Source organism: Artemia sp. Qi Xiang Cuo, chromosome 15 (genome assembly GCF_049724085.1).
Source record: "Artemia sp. Qi Xiang Cuo chromosome 15, ASM4972408v1, whole genome shotgun sequence".
Classification (NCBI taxonomy): Eukaryota; Metazoa; Arthropoda; class Branchiopoda; order Anostraca; family Artemiidae; genus Artemia; species Artemia sp. Qi Xiang Cuo.
In genome coordinates this window covers 60,974,311-60,994,927 of record NC_142808.1, presented here as the reverse complement: position 1 = coordinate 60,994,927, position 20,617 = coordinate 60,974,311, and the positions used below count along the sequence as shown (strand labels likewise).

The 20,617-nt window shown below is 33.6% G+C and overlaps 2 protein-coding genes across 2 annotated transcripts; one reads left to right on the top strand and one right to left on the bottom strand.

Moving 5' to 3' along the window:
• Positions 1-220: 220 nt before the first annotated feature.
• LOC148943949 (protein CFDP2-like) lies at positions 221-7,927 on the top strand. The gene is made up of 2 exons (XM_089101299.1): positions 221-752; positions 7,890-7,927. Exons 1-2 carry the CDS (start codon positions 221-223, stop codon positions 7,925-7,927), a joined length of 570 nt encoding a protein of 189 aa, XP_088957425.1.
• A 1,245-nt stretch (positions 7,928-9,172) lies between these two features.
• Positions 9,173-20,311, bottom strand: LOC148943948 (uncharacterized). Its single transcript, XM_089101298.1, has 5 exons — positions 20,233-20,311; positions 19,478-19,648; positions 18,242-18,400; positions 10,544-10,671; positions 9,173-10,441 (listed from the first exon to the last, which is right to left on the bottom strand). The coding sequence occupies exons 1-5, from the start codon at positions 20,300-20,302 to the stop codon at positions 9,173-9,175; spliced, it is 1,797 nt and encodes a 598-aa protein (XP_088957424.1). The 5' UTR covers positions 20,303-20,311.
• Between the last annotated feature and the right edge of the window lie 306 nt (positions 20,312-20,617).

Sequence of the window (20,617 nt, the reverse complement as noted above, 5' to 3'; positions counted from 1 at the left end):
AAGGGAGCTGCCAAGAATATCTCTGTCGTCCAAGTCTATGGCCCAGACTTCTTCCGGGGCATGGAAGAATGTGATGAATTCTATTTCACACTACAAAGCATCATCGACCAAATCCATCAGAAAGACGTACTGATCGTCAGGGGGGATTTTAACGCTATAGCAGGCACGGATAATACCGGTCGGTCCGATATACTGGGGTCTTTTGGTCACGGTAAACTCAATGCAAGAAGTGAACGATTACTGGACTTCTGCCAAAGAAAACGAGTTATTTGTAACGAATACAATGTTCAAACACCACCATCGACGTAAAGTGACCTGGAGATCCCTAGACGGAAAAATCGAGAACATGATTGATTATATACTAATATCGAAGCACTGGAAGTCTTCTGTACTAAACACAGTAGCATTACCTGGAGAAGGCTTCGACTCTGACCACACTCTCCTGATGTCAGGGTTCAAGCCAAGAATGAGAAAATTGCAAAAAGCAACAAAAATCCCAAGATTCAGGGTGGATCTGCTGCAGGATCCCGAAAAAAGGCAGACCTACACTTCCACTCTACCTGAAAAATTTCGAGAGTTCCTGGCAAATAATTTTCCCTTGACCACCTCTAATGAGATAGACTCCCTGACCGAGCAGGCCACATCAGCAATCATCGAGACAGTGAACGACGTCCTCGGACGAAAAACTCTCAATGAAAAACCATGGATCACAGATGAGATCATTGCGCTATGTGAGGATAAGCGACTTTTTTGTAATAAATCCGACCGCCACAGCCGGGATACTTACAAGCTACTCAAGAGAAGAATAGAGCGAGAGATCAGAAAGGCGATCAGAATTGTCCTTACTTTCAAAAATATCAGTTTTAAAACTTTGATGAGCAATTGTTTTTTTTAAAGTTTGATTTTAAAATAAGGAATTGTTAAAAACTAGAAACTTTTTGCAATCAAAAACGAACAAAAATTAATTTAAAAAAAATTTACGAAAAACAATTTTTATGCCAACAAAGCACTCGGTTTTGACAAATACTGATACCGAAAGGTTAGAACTGATTAGCATCGCCAGTTCGCCGGAAAGTCTTCTTCTGCAAGAATTCTTAGCTGGCACCCCATAAAGACGAGTTTTGTCATTCAGTTTTAACAGGGAAAGTGAATCGGCTGAAAGTAAATGTTCTTATAGACACAAAACGTCGCTGCAAGACATCAAGCTTTCAATGAATGGGAGTTTATTGACTACACCACCATTCAGATTCCATGAAGACACTTTTAGCTTAGAGTTGATCCTGGTTTTATCATGAGCTTTCTGGCTACGGTGCACTTAACATTGTAGCACGGATGGTTTGTCTGCTTACAGAAAGGACACTTCACTGCAGCATTGCAGGGTTTATCTTTATTGTTCGCATGATTGGCACGGCAACGGGAGAAGCGAGTAGCGTTTTTACAGTCCTTAGCAGCGAATCCGTACTCTTGGAACTAAAAACACCTCATTGGCAAATACCAATACGCGTCTATTCAGAAGTGCCCATAGCCCAGAGCTATAGGGCTGTTCATTGCTACTTGTAAATTGTCCTTACTTTGATATCAGTTTTAATACTTTGATGAACATTTGTTTTTTTTTAAGTTTGATTTTGAAATAACGAAATTTTAAAAACTAGAAACTTTTTGCAATCAAAAACGAACAAAAATTAATTAGAAAACTTTCCGAAAAATAAGTTTTTCAAAGAAAAGCAAAGGCCATTTTATACTTAAGTTCAGCTGATAAAAACACCTTTTAAAATTAAGAGTAAAAACGACCAGAAATTACTATTAAAGAATAAATGAAACCCAAAACGGATAGAAATTAAATAAGCAATCATAGCAAAAAAAACATACAAAAAGTAATAATGTAAATGAATAAATAGATCTTAAAGCGAGTAATTCTTTATTGAATATGAAAATCAAGCTTAAAACGAAAAAAAACATTTTACTATTGAAGTATAAATGAAACTCCAGACAAACAGATATTAAATAAACAATCAATGCAAACTAACATACAATAGATATTAATATAAATGAATAAATAAATCTTAAAACGAGTGAAACTTAAAATTGAATATACAAATCAAGCTTAAAACGAACAAAAATCACTAAAACAAGCGTTTGTAGTTTTACTACAAACGCGTTGTCTACTTTCAAAGACAAACTTGTATGAGCGACATTGTCGAATTCTCTTGGCTTTCGTACAATTCCTAATCTTTGAACATAGATCGTTCGGTGTTACCTCATCGGGCACATGTCTTATAATACCAAAATAAGCGGGGGTCTGTAGCACTGGTAAGCGCTTCAGCAAGAGACTTTGCTGCATCTTTGTCATCAAATATCACGCGCCACTCTTTGCTCAGAAGCCTCAGGTTCCTTTATGGGGGCAGCAATCAGCAGCATGGCCCTAACGATATTCCTTGTGATTTTCGGGCTTTTTGATTCCTTTCGCAGGTTGTTTGAGAATAACAGAGTAAAAAAGTTTTGCTGTATTTGAGTTTGTTGTATTTGCACTCACAGTCACACTATCGTTATTTCGTACCAGTCTGAAGAAGCTTAGGTGGTAAAGAAGATTTCCACGGTTGAAAGAAGCTCATTGAACTGTCAAGTCAGTATAGCTTTAACCTCCCTTTAGAGAATGGGTATTTCATCAGGCTCCTATATTGAAAACTTAAGGGTGACTACTCTCGTCTCGTTGCAAATCGGGAGGTCTAGTATCAGATCAGCAATCTTGTACATGGGTTTAGCACGATCTTGAAAATTCGTTTGAAAAAATTCAAACAAATTTACTGAAAAAAATGTGGATTGTCAGTTTAATATATATATGCTGATATTTATTCCTTACAATCTCAATTAACTTTTGATTTCTTAAAGTTATAAAATTGAAAACATTTAAAGAATTTTTTTCAGTAAAGTACAATTTATATTCTGGCTTTTAAAAATTATAGGGGTTTAGAACCCTACTAAGATTAATTTCTGCTCGTTTTAAGTTTGACTTGTTTCAATTTTTGTTTGTTTTGGGTTTCATTTATTTATTGATACTAATTTGTTGTAGTTGTGTGCTTGGTAGGTTGTTTGATTCTATTTTCGTTCATTTTTGGTTTTTTGATTTCTTTAATTTTGTTTTAAAGACTCATTTTGTTTAATTTTTTTTTAATGATTTTCTGTTAATTTTATATTGATATAGACTTTTTATTGGAAAAAGAATATATTATTTTGAATTTTTCCGGTTTTCCTTTAAGAATACATAGTTTAGCCTTCTACTTATATGCTTGATAAAATTTTTAATGAATGTTTAACAAAAAGAACTCCTCTAAAAATTATGACACAAATAATTATTTTAAATTTTTGATTACTTCTGCTAATTTTATGAATTAGCTATATTGATATTATGAAAAAAATGGTTATATCAAAGTTTTATTTGGGGTTTGGGGAAATTATGGGCGTGGGGGGGACGTGTGCCCTCTGATCACTTTCGACAAATAAAACATGCACTAGGCCTCTCAATTTACAGTTAACTTTATCCTTGTTGAAGCTTCTACGAAAAGACTTTTTATAAAAACCTGAAATGCCCAAAGCGCATAACTGACGATACTGGTCCAAAGAGCTATAGTGGGAAGGGGGTGTTATGCTCAAATTTACAAACCTCTGAACTAAGTTTAAAAACATGAAGATATCACAATATTTATTGAACCTGATTGGGAAACTGATGGGTGTGGGGGGGGGGGGAGTCTCCCTCCTATTACCTTCGACTATTAAAAAGGACACGTGACCTCTTAATGGACAAAAAATTAGCCCATGTTTAAGTTTTAGCGACAACACTTCTTATATAAATATTTTTATGCCCCAAGGGCATAACTCACAACCTGAGCACTGAGGGGTGTGGTGGGTCGTCATACTCAAAGACATAATTTTCGGACTCTCCAACTACCTTCAACAAAATGGCTATATCAAAATGTTGATCGGAAGTGTTTGGGGAAATGATTACCGTAAGGGGGGGGGGGGGAAGGTATTCGGTCACTGAGTCCAGGTATAATTTCTAGAACTTTCAACTACGTTGAACAAACAGGCTATCTGAAATTTTGACGGGGTGTGTTTGGCGAAAGGCTGAGCGTGATAGGGGGGTTAGTTACCCTCCAATCCCTTTCGGCCATAAAAAAGAGCACTAGCCCTCTCAATTTCCAATTGAATGAGCCCCTTTTGAAGTCTCTACGACAACGCTAACTTTAAGAACCTTATATACCCCAAGGGAATAACTTACAACCTTTGCCCTGGGGGTTCTGGGGGTTTGTAATCCTCAAATACATCATTTCCAGAACTTTCAACTACTTTGAACAAAATGGCTATCTCGCAAATTTGATTGCATGTGTTTGGAGATATGGTGAGTGTGAAAGGGGGGTCATCTGCTCTCCATTCACTTTCGACTACTAAAATGTGCACCAATCCTTTCAATTTCCAATCAAATGACCCCTTTTCGAAGTTTCTAATACAAAACTTTAAATAAAAATCTAATATGATCCCCGGACACAACTTACAACCGTTGCCCGGAGGGCTCTGAAAGGGATATCATCCTCAAAGACATAATTTCCAGAGCTTTCAACTAAGCTGAGCAAAAAGGATATCTAAAAATTTTGATTAATGGGTTTGGGAAATGGTGGGCGTGAGTGGGGGGTTAGATGCCTTTCAATCCCATTCGACTAGTAAAAATGGCGTTCGCCTATACGGTTTACAATAAAATTAACCCCTTTTATGTTTTATATTACACAGCTTTCAATAAAAACCTTATATGCCCCCCTCAGGTATAACTTATAAACCTTGCACTGAAGACTGTAGGGAGAGTATCTGTCTCAGTGATATAATTTCTAGAACTTTCAACTTCGTTGAACAAAATGGCTATCTCAAAATTTTGATTGAAGGAGTTTGGGGAAAAGATTGGCGTGAGAGGGGGTTAATTTCCCTTAAATCCCGTTCGACTCTTCGAAATGGCATTAGCCCTTTCAATTTCCAACCGAATGAGTCCTTTTTAAAGTTTCTATGACAAAGCTTTCAATAAAATCCATATATGCACCCCAGGGCACAACTTATAACCCTTGCCCTAAAGACTGTGGGGGAAGTGTCCTGCTCAAAGATATAATTTCCAGAGCTTTCAACTGCGATGAACAAAATGGCTATCACAAAATTTTGATTGGTTGTGTTTGGGGAAACGGGGGCCGTTGAAGGGGTGTTAAATGCCTTCCAATCACTTTCGACAATTAAAACGGCACTGGCCATTTCAATTTCCAATCGAATGAGCCTTTTTTGAACTTTCTACGACAACACTTTCTATAAAAATTTTAATCGCCTCCACGGCGTAACTTACAACCTTCGCCCTGTAGACTGTGGGTTTTTTTTCATCCTCAAAGACCTAACTTCCAGAAGTTTCAACTACGTTGAACAAACTGGCTATCTCAAAATTTTGATTGGTTGTGTTTGGGGAAAAGGTGAGAGTTAGAGGGGGGTTAGTTGCCCTCCAATCACCTTCGACTGTTGAATAGAGCATTAGCCCTTTCAATTTCCAATCAAATGAGTCTTTTTTGAAGTTTCTACGAAAACACTTTCTATAAAAACCGTAAATGCCTCTATGACCTAACTTACAACCCTTGCTCTGAGGGTTCTAGGGGAATATCCTCCTCTAATACATAATTTCTATCTAGAAATCAACTAAGCTGGACAAAATGGCTTTTTCAAAATTTTGATTGGATGTGTTTGTGGACAAGGTGGGTCTGGAAGGAGGGTTAGTTGCCCTCCAATCACTTTCGACTATTAAAAAGGGCATTAGCAGCTTCAATTTCCAATCAAATGAGCCCTTTACGATGTTTCTACGACAACTGCTTCGGTACGAAGTGCCCTGGTCTAAGACCAAGAAAAAAAAAATAATACATTGTTCCAACATCGTTCTTTACTTAGGCAGTTGCGCTGCCTATGCTTTATGACTTTCCCACACTAAGGTTTCAATATCGGTAATGTCATCATTCAACGCTTTGTTGTCATGGTTCAAGCAGATGTCACACATATCGCATGTTCGCTTTTTCAAAGATATTTTCATGGACAAAAGTATCTTCCGATGTGCTTCAACAGAGGTGTGTACGAGTGGAAATTTCTTGCGAAATTTCGTGACAAAAGGTTAGTTGAAAACTGTTTATATGATATTTAATTTTTTCTTTCAAGTTGATGTAGCGGTTCCCACCACGTCGCTCAGTCAGAAAACTTCCTTTTCAGCTTTCTCAATAACACCATGCAGTTCGTGCACCACTGAGTTATGCTTTTACCCAAGCGCAAACAGGAACATTTTCGGCATACATGTCAGTATTTTCGTGGTCTTTATTTAACCAAACAGAAAATTTTGGCGGTGTCAGAAAAATTGTGGCGCTTCGTGCCCCGGTTTTACCGACTCTTTTCTTTATCAAGGGACTAAAACATTGGGAGTGGCGTCCCTACTCCCCCTATACACTATGGCCCTGGATACTACTATTACTGCTGCTACCACTAAAACTACTGATTTAGATAATTTCGGAGACCACACTGCCTTTCCATGACGATAAAATAAAAGTCCAAAATAGGGATAAAATCCTTTTTAATAGATAGTGTTAATAAATTTCACAAAAAATACCAGCTATTTTGGTCACATGCACAGCGACCGTCATCAGTAGTAAACTAAACTAAAACAATTTAAAAAAAAAGTTTATATACTAAGTCAAATAAAATTACATAATGTTTAAATCTCTATTCCTTTTCAAAGCAAAGGCGGACGCTAGCCTGAACATATTTGTAATTTTCCAGACAGTTTTATTTTGTTTGAGTATGTCTCTTTGATTTCTAGGGATCCGGGTTTAAAGTGAAATTTTCGTGAAACTCTTGAAACAAAGAAAATCTTATTTAAGAATTTTGCTTTGAATCGGGATACAGGTGAATATGGGATGAACTCTATCTATGATAATTTATTAAAATCTGACAGAGTAAAGTTCAATTCGCCCAATATAGTTGACCTTTGTCCAAATGTTATATCATTGAACGCTAATGAACCGAATCCAAGAAGGTCAAAGAGGCTAGCTTCCGCCTTTGCTTTGAAAAGAATTAGAGATTTAAACAATATACAGTTTTATTTGATTTCGTATATAAACTTTTGTTTTAAATTGTTTTAGTTTAGTTTTAGTTAAAACTAAATGTTGCTGTTAAAACTGCAGTGTGTATGCTAGTTGATATTACTGATATATCTCAGTAATGTCCCAAGAACAACTGAGGGTATTAACTTGAATCTTTCAGGACTATTACTATTACTACTTCTGCTCTTACAATTTAACTAATTCAAAATAGTAGCCTATAGATTTATCCAGGTGTTCAAAAACATGGATACAATTTTTGGGAATGGTCTTAAGTTCGTTTTCTCAGGGCAGCCTGAGGAGGTACAAACATAAATTTAACAATGACGTTTGTTTCCAGACTTCCAAAAGGGTTTATGTTGTTGAGAATTATTGAAAAATTTTCTCCAACATACAAATAGCATGCCAAAATATGGATTTTCTAGAAGAATAGACCGGAAAGATATAAAATATGATATTCTTGTTCAATGAAAAATACTATGGCAACATCAAACGAACAAATATTAATTTTAAATACTTCATCAACAAAATGTGTTTTCCAAAGCTGCTTTTTTGGCTGTTTTTTTTTTTTTTCGCAAACCTATTTTTTTATTCTACCTTGTCTTTTCTATACAGACTATTTTTTTCGAAAGAGCAATAGCTTTGTTTTTGCTATTGTCAGGGATCAGAAGCTTTGTGAAGATTTAAAATTAGGGTTCAAAGATTGTGGTATTTAGTAATGTTACGTTTGAGTAGGGTCTTTCATATCAGGCAAACCAGATGTTGAGAAATAGTCTGGATAAAGTACTTCCTTCAATCCAAATCCATTTAGACCTCTGGATGGCAGCATAATTAATGCTGACCTTCATTATTACCCAGTTTGTTTCAGAAAGAAGAGAAAAAAATGAGTCCGTCCAATCTCCAGTCAAGAGGAAAGAGAGGAGAAGGGCATGATTAGAACGGGTAACGTTGCTACAGACCAAATTATATAGCTTTCTGATTTTTTTTAGTGAAAGATTACATTAACCGTTCATTATAAGAGAATAAGCACATGAAAATAAGGTGGCATGCTGTTAGAGAAGGGCTACTCAAATGCCAATATATCATTCAATTATAAACACCACACCGAAATTAATGAGTGCAAGCATATTGCTTTCTTTCACCCTATTGTGTATTCATCCAAGTTCACAATAACAATATCATATCCAAACTTGTTTCTCCAAGACCTTTGGTAGTTTTGCACTATGTCGACTATAAGGCGTCGTAAAATAATTAAAATACATAAAATAGTTCCAATTTTTGGGCGGTCTGTAAAATTACGGTAAAAAACACAATCTTACTGTGACCAATTCTGCCAATTACAACAGTAGAACGAACCAATATTTCTCATTTCTTTACTTCTGCATTGGTTTTCCCAAGGATATATAAACACACAAAATGACCTCAAAATCTCCTAATGAGCAAATATCCCTCCTTATCGCTTGAGTAGGAATCCTTGTGACAATCATAGTTTTAAGGATTTACATCTCTGAGGACAGACCAAAAACTACTTACAGCCTGGTTAATAATGTTGCATTCCCAATTAAAGACAAAGAAACTTTAAAAAAAGATAAGAAAAAGTCATAGAAGAATAAAATAGATTTTACTGGGATGTTTACTCAAACATGGGTACACATAGTGACTTATTTGGGGGGGGGGGGGGGAGAAAGTAAACGCCAAAGGGAACCAACAAGTCAAAACAAAAAAAAATAAATGAAAAAATTAACAAAAATTTTCCAAAAAACAATTAATGAACTGAAAAAAAAAACATAAATGAGAAACAAAAAATAATAGAATGGTTTACAATAGGGTACAGCAAGACCAAAGAAGTTATTATTGTACACTATGAACTAGTAGGCTTTTTCTGAGTATGGGTTTTTGTATGATTCTTAAGATTTAATTTAGAAGAATATTCTCTTTTGCGGTTTCTCCCCACTGCACACTTTTTGGTGTTTAATCAAATTGCTCGAATCTGAAAAAGCTTTCTCACAGACATCACACTAAAACGGTTTCTCACCAGTATGTACTCTTTGGTGCGTAATCAAACTACTTGACTGAGAAAATGTTTTCTCACAGACATCACATTTAAGAGGTTTTTCACCCGTGTGCACTCTTTTGTGCTTAATCAAATTACTTGACCGAGAAAAAGTTTTCTCACATATATAAAACTTAAACGGTTTCTCTCCAGTAAGTACTCTATGGTGTTCAATCAAATGGCTTGAATCGAAAAAAGCTTTTTCACAGACATTATCCTTAAACGATTTCTCCCCAGTGTGCACTTTTTGGTGTTTAATCAGATTGCTTAACTGATAAAATGTTTTCTCAAAGACATCACACTTAAACGGTTTCTCCCCAGTGTTTACTCTTTGGTGATAAATGAAATTGCTTGAATCAGAAAAAGCTTTCTCACAGACATCACACTTAAAAGGTTTCTCACCAGTATGTAATCTTTGGTGCGTAATCAAACTGTTTGACTGAGAAAAAGTTTTCTCACAGACCTTACACTTAAACAGTTTCTCTCCAGTGTGCAATTTTGGGTGTTTAAACAAATTGCTTGACTGAGAAAATGTTTTCTCAAAGACATCACACTTAAACGGTTTCTCCCTAGTGTACACTTTTTGGTGTTTAATCAAATTGCTTGACTGAGAAAATGTTTTCTCACAGACATCACACCTAAACGGTTTCTCACCAGTATGTACTCTTTGGTGCGTAATCAATTTGCTTGACTGAGAAAATGTTTTCTCACAGACATCACACCTAAACGGTTTCTCACCAGTATGTACTCTTTGGTGTTCAATAAAATTGCTTGAATCAGAAAAAGCTTTCTCACAGACATCACACTTAAAAGGTTTTTCCCCCGTGTGCAATCTTTGGTGCATAATCAAATTGCTTGACTGAGAAAAAGTTTTCTCACAGACATCACATTTAAACGGTTTCTCACCAGTGTGCATTGTTTGATGCGTAATCAAATTGATTGACAGAGAAAACGTTGTCTCACATATATCACATTTAAAGGGCTTCTCACCCGTGTGAACTCTTTTGTGATTAATCAAATTGATTGACTGAGAAAAAGTTTTCTCACATATATCACATTTAAATGGCTTTTCACCCGTGTGCACTTTTTGGTGGACAATCAAATTGCTTGACCAAGAAAAAGTTTTCTCACAGAACTTGCATTTCAACAGTTTCTCCCCAGTGTGCACTGTGTGATGCCTTTTCAAATCGCTCACACGAGAAAAGCTCTTGTCACAAACATCACAAATATATTTCTTTATCCCTGTATTTGTTTCTTTACATCTTTTCAATATTCTAGATTTTTTACTACACAAGGAACTATTCAAATTTGTCTTATGATTGTCCAAAATTTTTACTTCAGAATGCAATTCAAATGAATCAATAGCCTTCTCTGTCAGGTTCTTTATCTTCACTATTGGTTTTGGGCCTAAGAGTTTTGGCTGATCCATACCATCAGAACTGCACACAGTAGAATGAAATATCTCTGTAGTAAAAAATTATATTATTAAAATTAAATAAGGTGAAAACGATTCAATAATTACGTATCATAGTAATTACATATGAAAGACGAACATTCTATAACTGTTACCTTTTCGTGATCTACACGACCTACCACTTTCGAATGAAACAAGTAGGAAACAACAAAACTTGAAAATACTTTCACTACATAAAAGAATTAGAATTTTAATAATAATGTAATTTTTTATCAGCATTAAAACTTGAAAGTCATACGGAATTAAAAAAAATAGATAGGTTTTAACAAATAAATTACTTTTCTTCCCCTCTCCTCTAGTTGAACTTATATTAAACTCGTATGATAATTTTACTTTGAAAACTAATTTAACCGCAACGGTCTATAAACTAGGAACGCCATTGTACCAATAAAATTCACACTTGCAAAATATCTCGCATCCAGGGTTCACACGGCCACAACTTCACGCACGAATCAGCGACGTTTATCTTTTTTGAAGATTATCTTATTAAATTTCGTGATTAGTTTCAACAATATTGAAAAAAGAAAAAGAATTAACTAATTAAAATTTAATTTAATTTAAACTGATTTATTTAACTTTAAGAACTAATAGCAGATTCATGCTACAGAAGAACTTCTATAAAAATGGTTAAATAGCCGTAAAATAATAATCGGCTGTTAAATAATAAACGGGGACGAGGACCAGAAAAGGGACACAGAGGGCTGCTTTGACCCTGTCGGGTAACTTAAAAGACTGGGGACATTGCAGTCAACACTATTCCCACACGAGGAGTGGCACCATTCAAGAAAATTATAGGATACTAGGATGTTATATCTTAGTAAACGACAAAACAGTCACACGAGAATCTGATTAATGGATAATTGCTCTGGACTGTGTCTGTTTTGGTGGGCCAAAACCTCTTTTCGGTCTAAAAGCCTCTTCTCACTTAATTATCTACTATGAGTTTTATTCAAAACTAACCTTATTGATTACGTAATTATAAACTAAAGACATCCTTATACAAACACTGTTTTCATGACAATTAATTAAAAAAAGGCTTCCGAAAAATAAGTTTTTCAAAGAAAAGTAAAGACCCTTTTAAAATTAAGCTCATCATACACAAATACCTTTTAAAATTGAAACTCAAAACGACAAGAAATTCGTATTAAAGAATAAATGAAACCCAAAACGAACAGAAATTTAATAAACAATCATAGCAAAAACATACAACAAGTAATAATATAAATGAATAAATAGATCTTAAAGCGAGTAATGCTTAGATTGAATATGAAAATCAAGCTTAAAACGAAAAAAAATATTTTCCTATTGAAGTATAAATGAAAATTAAAAGAACAGAAACACAATAAATAATCAGTGCAAACAAACATACAATTAATTACATTAATGTAAATTAATAAATAAATCTTAAAACGAGTATAAATTAAGTTGAATATGCAAATCAGGCTTGAAATCAACAAAAATTACTATACACAATAGTTTTGGTATCACATCTTCTCTCACTGTAAAAGTCTAAAACCTGATGCGTCTTTAGCATTTTGCCGAAAACCAATTTTATGGCAAATATTTCTTTTGTACTTGATATTGAAAATAAAAATTAAAGTTATAGTAACATTTTGAACTGATGAGCTTTCAGCAATTAATATCATTATACATCAAATATTCAGTTTAATTTATTAGCTCTTCTTAAAGTTATTAAAGACGAATATAGTTTCACTACAAACAAGTGTTTGGATACTACCTCCTTTCCTAACTGTACATAAAAACCAAAAGCCTACTGCGTCATTGGCGCTTAACTAAAAACGAATTATATTAAAAATATTCTCTTTTCCAGTTCTTACAGCATTGAAAATAAAAATACAATTAAAGTGAAATAAATTCTTGAACTGATGGATCTTTCAACAATTAATATCATTATACATCAAATATTCAATTTGATGTTGTTTATAATTTCCAAGACGTATATAGTTTTCAGTAAAGCGCCAATGATGCAGTAGGTTTTAGACTTTTACAGTGAGAGAAGGAGGTCATGCCCAAACTCTTGTTTGGAGTGATTTTTGTTCGTTTCAAGCTTGATTTACATGCTCAATTTAAGTTTCAATCATTTTTTTTTATTATACAATTTAAGTTTCAATATTTATTTATTAATTTACATTAATATATATTGTATGTTTGTTTGCATTGATTGTTAATTCAATTTATGTTCATTTTAAATTTAATTTATACTTCAATAGTAAAATATTTTTTTCACTTTTTTCATAATCAATCTAAGCATTACTCGCTTTAAGATCTATTTATTCATTTATATTATAACTTGTTGTACATTTTTGCTATGATTGTTTATTTAATTTCTGTTCGTTTTGGGTTTCATTTAATCTTTAATTGGAATTTCTGGTCGTTTCTAGTTAGAGTTTTAAAATGTAATTTTATATGCTGAGCTTAATTTTAAAATTGTATTTAATTTTCTTTGAAAAACTTATTTTTCGGAGTTTTTTTAATTAATTTTTGTTCATTTTTGATTGAAAAAAATTTCAAGTTTTTTTAAAATTCATTATTTTAAAATCAAACTTAAAAAAAAATCAAATATTCATAAAAGTATCGAAACTGGTATCAAAGTAACAATATCAAAGTAAAAAAATGGGTTTGTGTCAATCTCGAAGTTTTATTATCTGATGTTCGAACTATTTTCAACAAAATTACTATCTTAAATTTTTATCGGATGGTTTGGGGGGGGGGGGGGAAGGACGCGTGGGGACTAATTAAAGTTTGGTCTTTTTTGAATCTTTAAAAGTGAACTATAACTTTTGATTTTCAATCAAATGAGCCCTCTCTGAAGTTTATACGACGACCCCTTCAATATGACGTGCCTCTGCGAAAAAAATAAATGGAGTGTGGGGGGATGCTAGCGGCCCTCCAATCACTTTTGACTCTTAAAAAGTAAATTACAAATTTAAATATCCAATCAAATGAGCCCTCTAGACAGTTTATACGAACATCACATTCAAAACAACCATGTATGCCACCAGGGCATAACTTCCAGGGTCTACATCCGGCCCTGAGGGCTGTGTCGACCCCGGTCTTTTTTGTTATCATAACTTTGAACTATTTTTACTACAATATCTATCTCAAATTTGTTATTTGATGAATTTAGGGCGTGAAGGAGGGGGGCTAGTTGCCCTATGATCCCTTTCGAGTCTTGAAAAGGGACCAAGAACTTTCAACTTCAAATCAAATTAGTCATCTCCAAAGTTAATACGAGCATCCCATCAATAAGAACTATATATGCCTCTAGAGCATTACTCATAACGCCTGCCTCCGGGCCCTGGCGGGTTCCGTCGACACAGGAATTTTTCTTATCTGACCTTTGAACTATTTTTAATGAAATGGTTATTATTTTATCGGATGGCCTTTTTGGTTTGGGGAAAAGGTGGGCGTGAGAGGGGGGTTAGTTGCCCTCCAATCACTTTCGACTATTAAAAAGAGAACTATCTCTTTGAATTTCCAATCGAATGAGTCTTTTTTTAAGTTTCTACGACAATTCCTTCTATAAAATCCTTATATGCCTTCAGGGCATAACTTACAACCCTTGCCCTGAAGGCCGTGGGGGAATGTCATCCTCAAAAATATAAATTTCTATCTGGATTTCAACTAGACTTAACAAAATGGCTATCTCAAAGTTATGATTGGATGTGTTTCGGAAAATCACTTTTGACTATTAAGAAGGCCACAAGCCACTCCAATTTCCAATTGAATGAGCTCTTTTCGAATTTTCTACGACAACTTCTTAATCATCAGCATAACTGTGTCCTGGAAAGTTATACTTTCGTATTAAAGCTATAAAGTAGCAAATCTCGATTTAAATCTCGAGTTAAGCTGTATTGTGTTCTATCCCCATTTAATTGTATTTTTTGGAGGGACCTTGTCTTAAGGAGCACAATAATGGCAATTGTAGAACACGTAATCCAACGGTAACGTAATACTTCTCTGGACTTAGATTATGCTGATGATTTAAACATCCTACATGAAAGTGTGAGCAAAATGAATTAAAATGTGACCAGAAGAAATTGCCTACGGAGTTTTTTGGGTTCCCGACTGACTGATCATATTTCAAACGATAGGCTGTACAAAAAGTGGAGTTTAATACTGCTTTCTAGGGCTATAATTGAGAGAAAGGTTGAGATGGCTAGGGCACGTTCTGCGGATGGAGGAAGACTGATTGCCAAAGATAGTCCTTTTTGGCCAACCGTCTAGGGGTAAACGGAAAGCAGGTCGTCCGCGGTTGGGGTGGGAGGACCTCACTAAGAAATATTCAAGGGAAATGGGAAAGTCCCGGGAGGGCGAAAAGAGGGAGGCTGTGAATGAATTGGGATGGAGGAGGAGCACGCGTTTCTGTGTTGGCCTCATGCGTTTGGGTTCTTCGATTTGTCGTTAGTAGTATTAGCAATAGTTTTTAACTCTGGAAAAGAATAGTCAGCAATTTCACTTGCATCTCACCTTTTGCAAAAATTGAGTGAGCACGAGAAGAGGTTGACAGTAGAAATCATAATAACTGACACCATTTTTCGTTGCCACATAAAATGCACTACGATAGAAAGATTTACAAAAAAAAATAAAACAAAAAAAACGAAAAAATAGACTAGATTTTTTTATAAAAAAAAAAAAAAAGACTAGAAAAACGAAAAAATAGAAAGATTTACAAAAAAAAACACAAAGAAATAGACTAAGCATTGGATTTCAAACACTTCATTAGACCTTGGATTTATGTTACCCTTCAAAGTTATAACGCTGTAAAAAGTCTATATATCTTACTTGCATCAAGTGAATAAGACACTTGTATAGCGGGATTCATTCTTTTCGAATCTGCGAATTCAACGAGTATAAATTCGAAATTACTCAGAATTTTCAACGGAGAATTATTTAAACTTGTTTGAAAATTGGAAGTTTTAAATATATTTAATGTCTTCAATTTGTTTTTATTTAATGTTTAATTATATCTAATGTCTAATTATATTTAACGTCTTTGTTTTTCACTATGACAGATTCAAAGTAAATTTCAAAAATGTGCTTGGATGAATGGCTAAAACTGACTCAACTATGAAATGAAATCATGACTGTCGACATTAACAAACAAAACTTGCAGAGAGACAAACTTTAATAACCTACGGGCTACAATCTAAACAACCAATGCATAAATGTAATTCTAATGTTTTTAAGAAGTAGCAGAGGTAGGAGGAGTAATTTTTTTAAATGACATACTTTTTAAATGACAAAATTTTTTTTAATGAAATTTTTTTAAATGACAAACAAATTTTAATGACATACTTTTCATTTAAATCTGACATGATTTTTGATCGGCTTCGGGATGTTTTATTTTAGAATTCTCAAAAGAATGTTTAAACAATAAAATATTATTGTTTTGCTGAATGTGAAAAAAGCCAATGTTCTGACTGAGCTTCCATTTAGCCCAAATTTAAGAATAAATGTTCACTTTGGCAACTAAATTCATACGTAGCGAAAATCACACTGCACTAGTTCAACTTTTCAGTTACTTGAAAAGATGTTTAGTTATTTTTAATGATAAGAGCCTCACGCAGAAAAAATGTCACAAATTTTTTTGTGCCTAACATTTGATTTATTTTGATGTGCTACCGTATCATTAGAAATGCACTTAGCCTGCAAAATACTTTTGGTAATACTATTTAAACGCTTTAAAAACATGAAAAATGTGATGTCACACTTAAGAAAAATATATAGTTCTCTTTTCTTTATTTAGATATTCCTTATGGTCCTTTGTTTTCTCTTTGTCCAACAAATATAATAAAATTCGTCCTTTATTTTATTCTACGTCATCAGTGATAAAACAATATGACATGAACGATACCATTGTGATAATGAATAAAAAGCAACAAAAATCTAAGTTGCTAGGGCCATCAATTTCCTTTAGCCCGACTGGAGTTTTTTAATTATTGAAACTAGAATTTTTTTTTTCTTTATCTAGTTGGTATTATTTTTATAATTCCCAATAATTCCATTTTTTTATATTTGCTACTTGTTTATGTTAAAATTTATGATATTATCAATAAAATGTAACTAAGAATTATTATTATAATTTAGGTTTGTGTATATTGGCCTGTATTTATATGGATTTGTTGTTTAATATTTATATGATCAGTTTGTTCATTTTATATGTATTTATGCTCTCCAATTTCGGAGGTTAATAAAATGCTTGAATTTGAATTATGTTATGTTCTTTATACTGTTTGATATATTGTTGGTCTTATGATTCTAACCCGAAGGTACCCTTGCAGTAAAATGTCACGCATTTTTATAATAAAAGCAGGTGTGAGGTTACGATATTTTTTTCTATTTAAATAAGATTCTCTGCGACTTGTCTCTTTGTGATTGTTTTTCTGTTTTAATAGCATGGGTCTACTCAGATACCAGAGTGGGGTAAAACACACGCTTCCAAAAACTTATTTTTGAGGAAAAGGGTGATGACTTGGTGAGCACAGGAATCTAAACAACGCCAAGCTATTAAAATCAGGACTTTTACCATTTCCAAGTGTTTTCAAGTCTGTTTTGAAATTAACACAAAATTTTTTTCCCTGGACAGTTATTTTTCAAAAAGCATTTTTATACTTTAGGCTACTATGCACCATGGTTTGCTCTGATTTGCTCTTTACTAGGCTGCCGCAATTGTTCTATTCTTCTTGTTATACTGCTCAGAAACGACTTTAAAGGGATGCATTAAGTTTCAAACGGGAACATAATATACTTTTTGTATGGATGGCTTTTGTATGCTTTTAAAAAAATTCTTTTCGCCTATTTATTTATATTTCTTGTTTTGTATCACTTACTGGATATTTTATAATCGAAATAAAAATAGCAGTGACTTTCAATTTGACTATTTAAACTATATTGTAGCAAAAGATTTTCCCAAACAATCTTTCTATTTTTCACGGTAAAGAATAGTTTTGAATCTGTTCTGTTTTTGATAATGCGTTGTTTAGTATTCTAGGCATTTAAGCTTCATAATCTTGACTTTTCCATGTAATTCATCAAATTTGGCAATTTCCCTGTAAGTTTTTTTTAAGGTAAGTTTTCAGTAAGTTTGCCCCTCCGATGCAAAGTAAGGTAAGTTTTTAAGGTAAGATTGTCCTTCCGATACCCAATGGTCAATTTTCTGAAAAGCAAGGTTACTGTCAGATGCAAGCTCCTTTCTGAGTTTAATGAATGATGACCTTTCCATACCTTAAACCTGACTATTTTAGACAGTGGTACAAATAACACTGCTTAACTTTATGGAGCTCCAGGTTTGTGACTCAAAACATGTGAGACCACAGTTTCAGAGGTGTATTCTCTGTCAGTGACTTTAGCTGCTACTGGTATCTTCTTCTCTCTTAAAATTTGGCATTGGAGGGACCGATATGGCATGCAGTAGATCAATACTTCAGTGGAGTGGGAAAATGGAAGATGATTACATTTAGTTGGGTTGAGGGACCAATGAATTGAGGAATTTCCTTTTTCAAACTAATATTGCAACATTATTATTTTTAAATATACCTTCATCATTACAATTCAGACCCTGGGAGTCCAACACAGATGTTAAATTGGATATTCTGGATGCAATGCTCAAAGGTAGCTGTTGATGCTCACATGACAGAGAAGAATTAGAAGTTTGTCTGATCGTTTTGACATTGTCTGGTGAAACATATGCAGCTTCTATAACAAAAACAAATAAATAGATGGAAAATTATCAAAGTATGATAAAAATATTCTCAATAATTAATAACCCCCCAAGACATAAAAACAGACAATAGATGTGAAAATGACATATAATATGAAAACTGAACAAATTAAAGCATGATAATTAGATAAATAGGAACCCAATTTCACAAATTAGGATTTGATCCACATATTAAATTGGGGCTTTAGATAGAGTGCAGGATGTTGTTCAGTATGCAATATAAAGCTTTCAATATGTGTCTGTAAGTTTAAAATCCTTCCAGAGTATTTGGCTAACTAACACAAAAGCTTGAGCTTTAGTAGCTAAGACTAACAATGGAAAAATACCCTTCATATATATGCTTCAGAAGTGACCTTCCACTTTCTTCTCCTGGTGCCAACACCTCAAGAGTGCCACCCAACTTGGTCTTTGTCACCTTGTAATGCCACTGCTCTTACTGTGATGAAGCAGAAGGACTTGTAAGTGTGATTCAAACTTAACAATTCTATCTTTACTTTTAGAGTAGAGGTCTATTTTAGGAGAACATTTGACACTGACTGAATTATTTGGTGTTCCAACACTTAATTTCTTTTAATGAGTTTTCCAAAAATTCAGAAGGCAACCTGAGTCTAACTATAAACATTTAGTGAATGCTATTTGAATACTTTAAATGATAATAATATATTTTCTGCTGGATTTACAACAATGGAGACAAAACAAATGGAGTGACTGAAAAAAATCATCTACAAGTACAAAATATTTACATTAAAATATTAACCAGTACAGTACAAAACGACACTAATGTTTAATATTTTATTTTAGAAATGAAAAAAGTTCTTTGAACAAAATCAGCTAATTTTTTCTATAGAGAAATTTGATAATACCAGAATTTACAGGAATTGTTGTCCATAATCTATTGCATAGTTTCAAGTTCTTTTTTTCTCTTTATGGCTTCAGCAGTTTCAAATCCTAAGATGATGAAGACCTAGCAAAGTATAATTTGTTTTAGCTTTTCCCAATAAAATATTACCCAATATATTTGATTATACAAAAAACAAATGCTTGACATGTACCTTCGTTGTCAAAACATGTGGAGCCTAATTCCTGGGGGTCAGGTCCAAGTTTACATGGTCCTGAAATGCTGCAAAAAGTATCCACAGGAGCATCTTCCCTTTTAAGAGACAAAAGATGGGTTGAACAGTCAAAAACCTCTTTACGGTCACTTAGTAAAGCCTCTTCAACTTCTGAAAGAAAACATAAATAAAAGAGACATCAACACATTCAACAGAAAAGCTTAGAGAAGATAGATACCCCACTTCCAGTTAGACAGAAACATTGAAATACTTTAGCTGATAATTGATATTTTTTCCCTTCTAATTCTAATCAAATAACTGAAAGATTATCACCAATTATATGAATATTTTTTTCCACCCACAGAATACCACCCATATTTTTACTACCCACAGAATACCCACATTTTTCTACCCACAGCTGCCTTGCAGAATAGAAACTTTTGGTAGGAATGCTTTTTTCTTATTGCTTTCTATTTTTTCTTATTTTTTATTCCTGCAAACAGAACATAATAAGAGAAAAATTTTTGACTCAAAGACTTGTTGTCTCCCCAAACTGAATAAATATATCTAATAAAGTAGACTTTTGTGTAGCAAAATAGCTATTTCATTGCCTAGCTTTTATGCAGTTGCATTTTGTTTCATTTTTTTATTTTCACTGAAGAGAAATTTAGAAGTAAGAAGAAAAAGAAGCAATTATTTACTCCAGAAAAACAGCTTTTTTTCTTTTTTTACACAAATTTTATTGGATAACTTACCATTTTTAACAACAGAATTCTCAAGAATGGTGATTGGCTCAGCTATGTTTTGAGTTTGAGGGACATCCATAATATTATCTCTGAAATAATGTCAGCTATAAAACATATAATACTGTAAACAACACTTGGAAATGGCACTCCAGTTTTAAATTATTTCCACAGACCATCCAGATTGTTATGCATTCACTGTGATGTATTTTCAAACTGGTATTTTTCCCCACTTTTTCACAACTTTCTGAAAATGTGTTGTCTTTGTTTATTGTCTTTTTTGGTGCTTTGAATTTTGTTGGAGTAATGCATACACAATAAAACTGCAGAATACAGGCATTTATTACCTTGAAAAAGCAACACTTTCTCAATCATATTCAAAGTTCAAACTAGGACC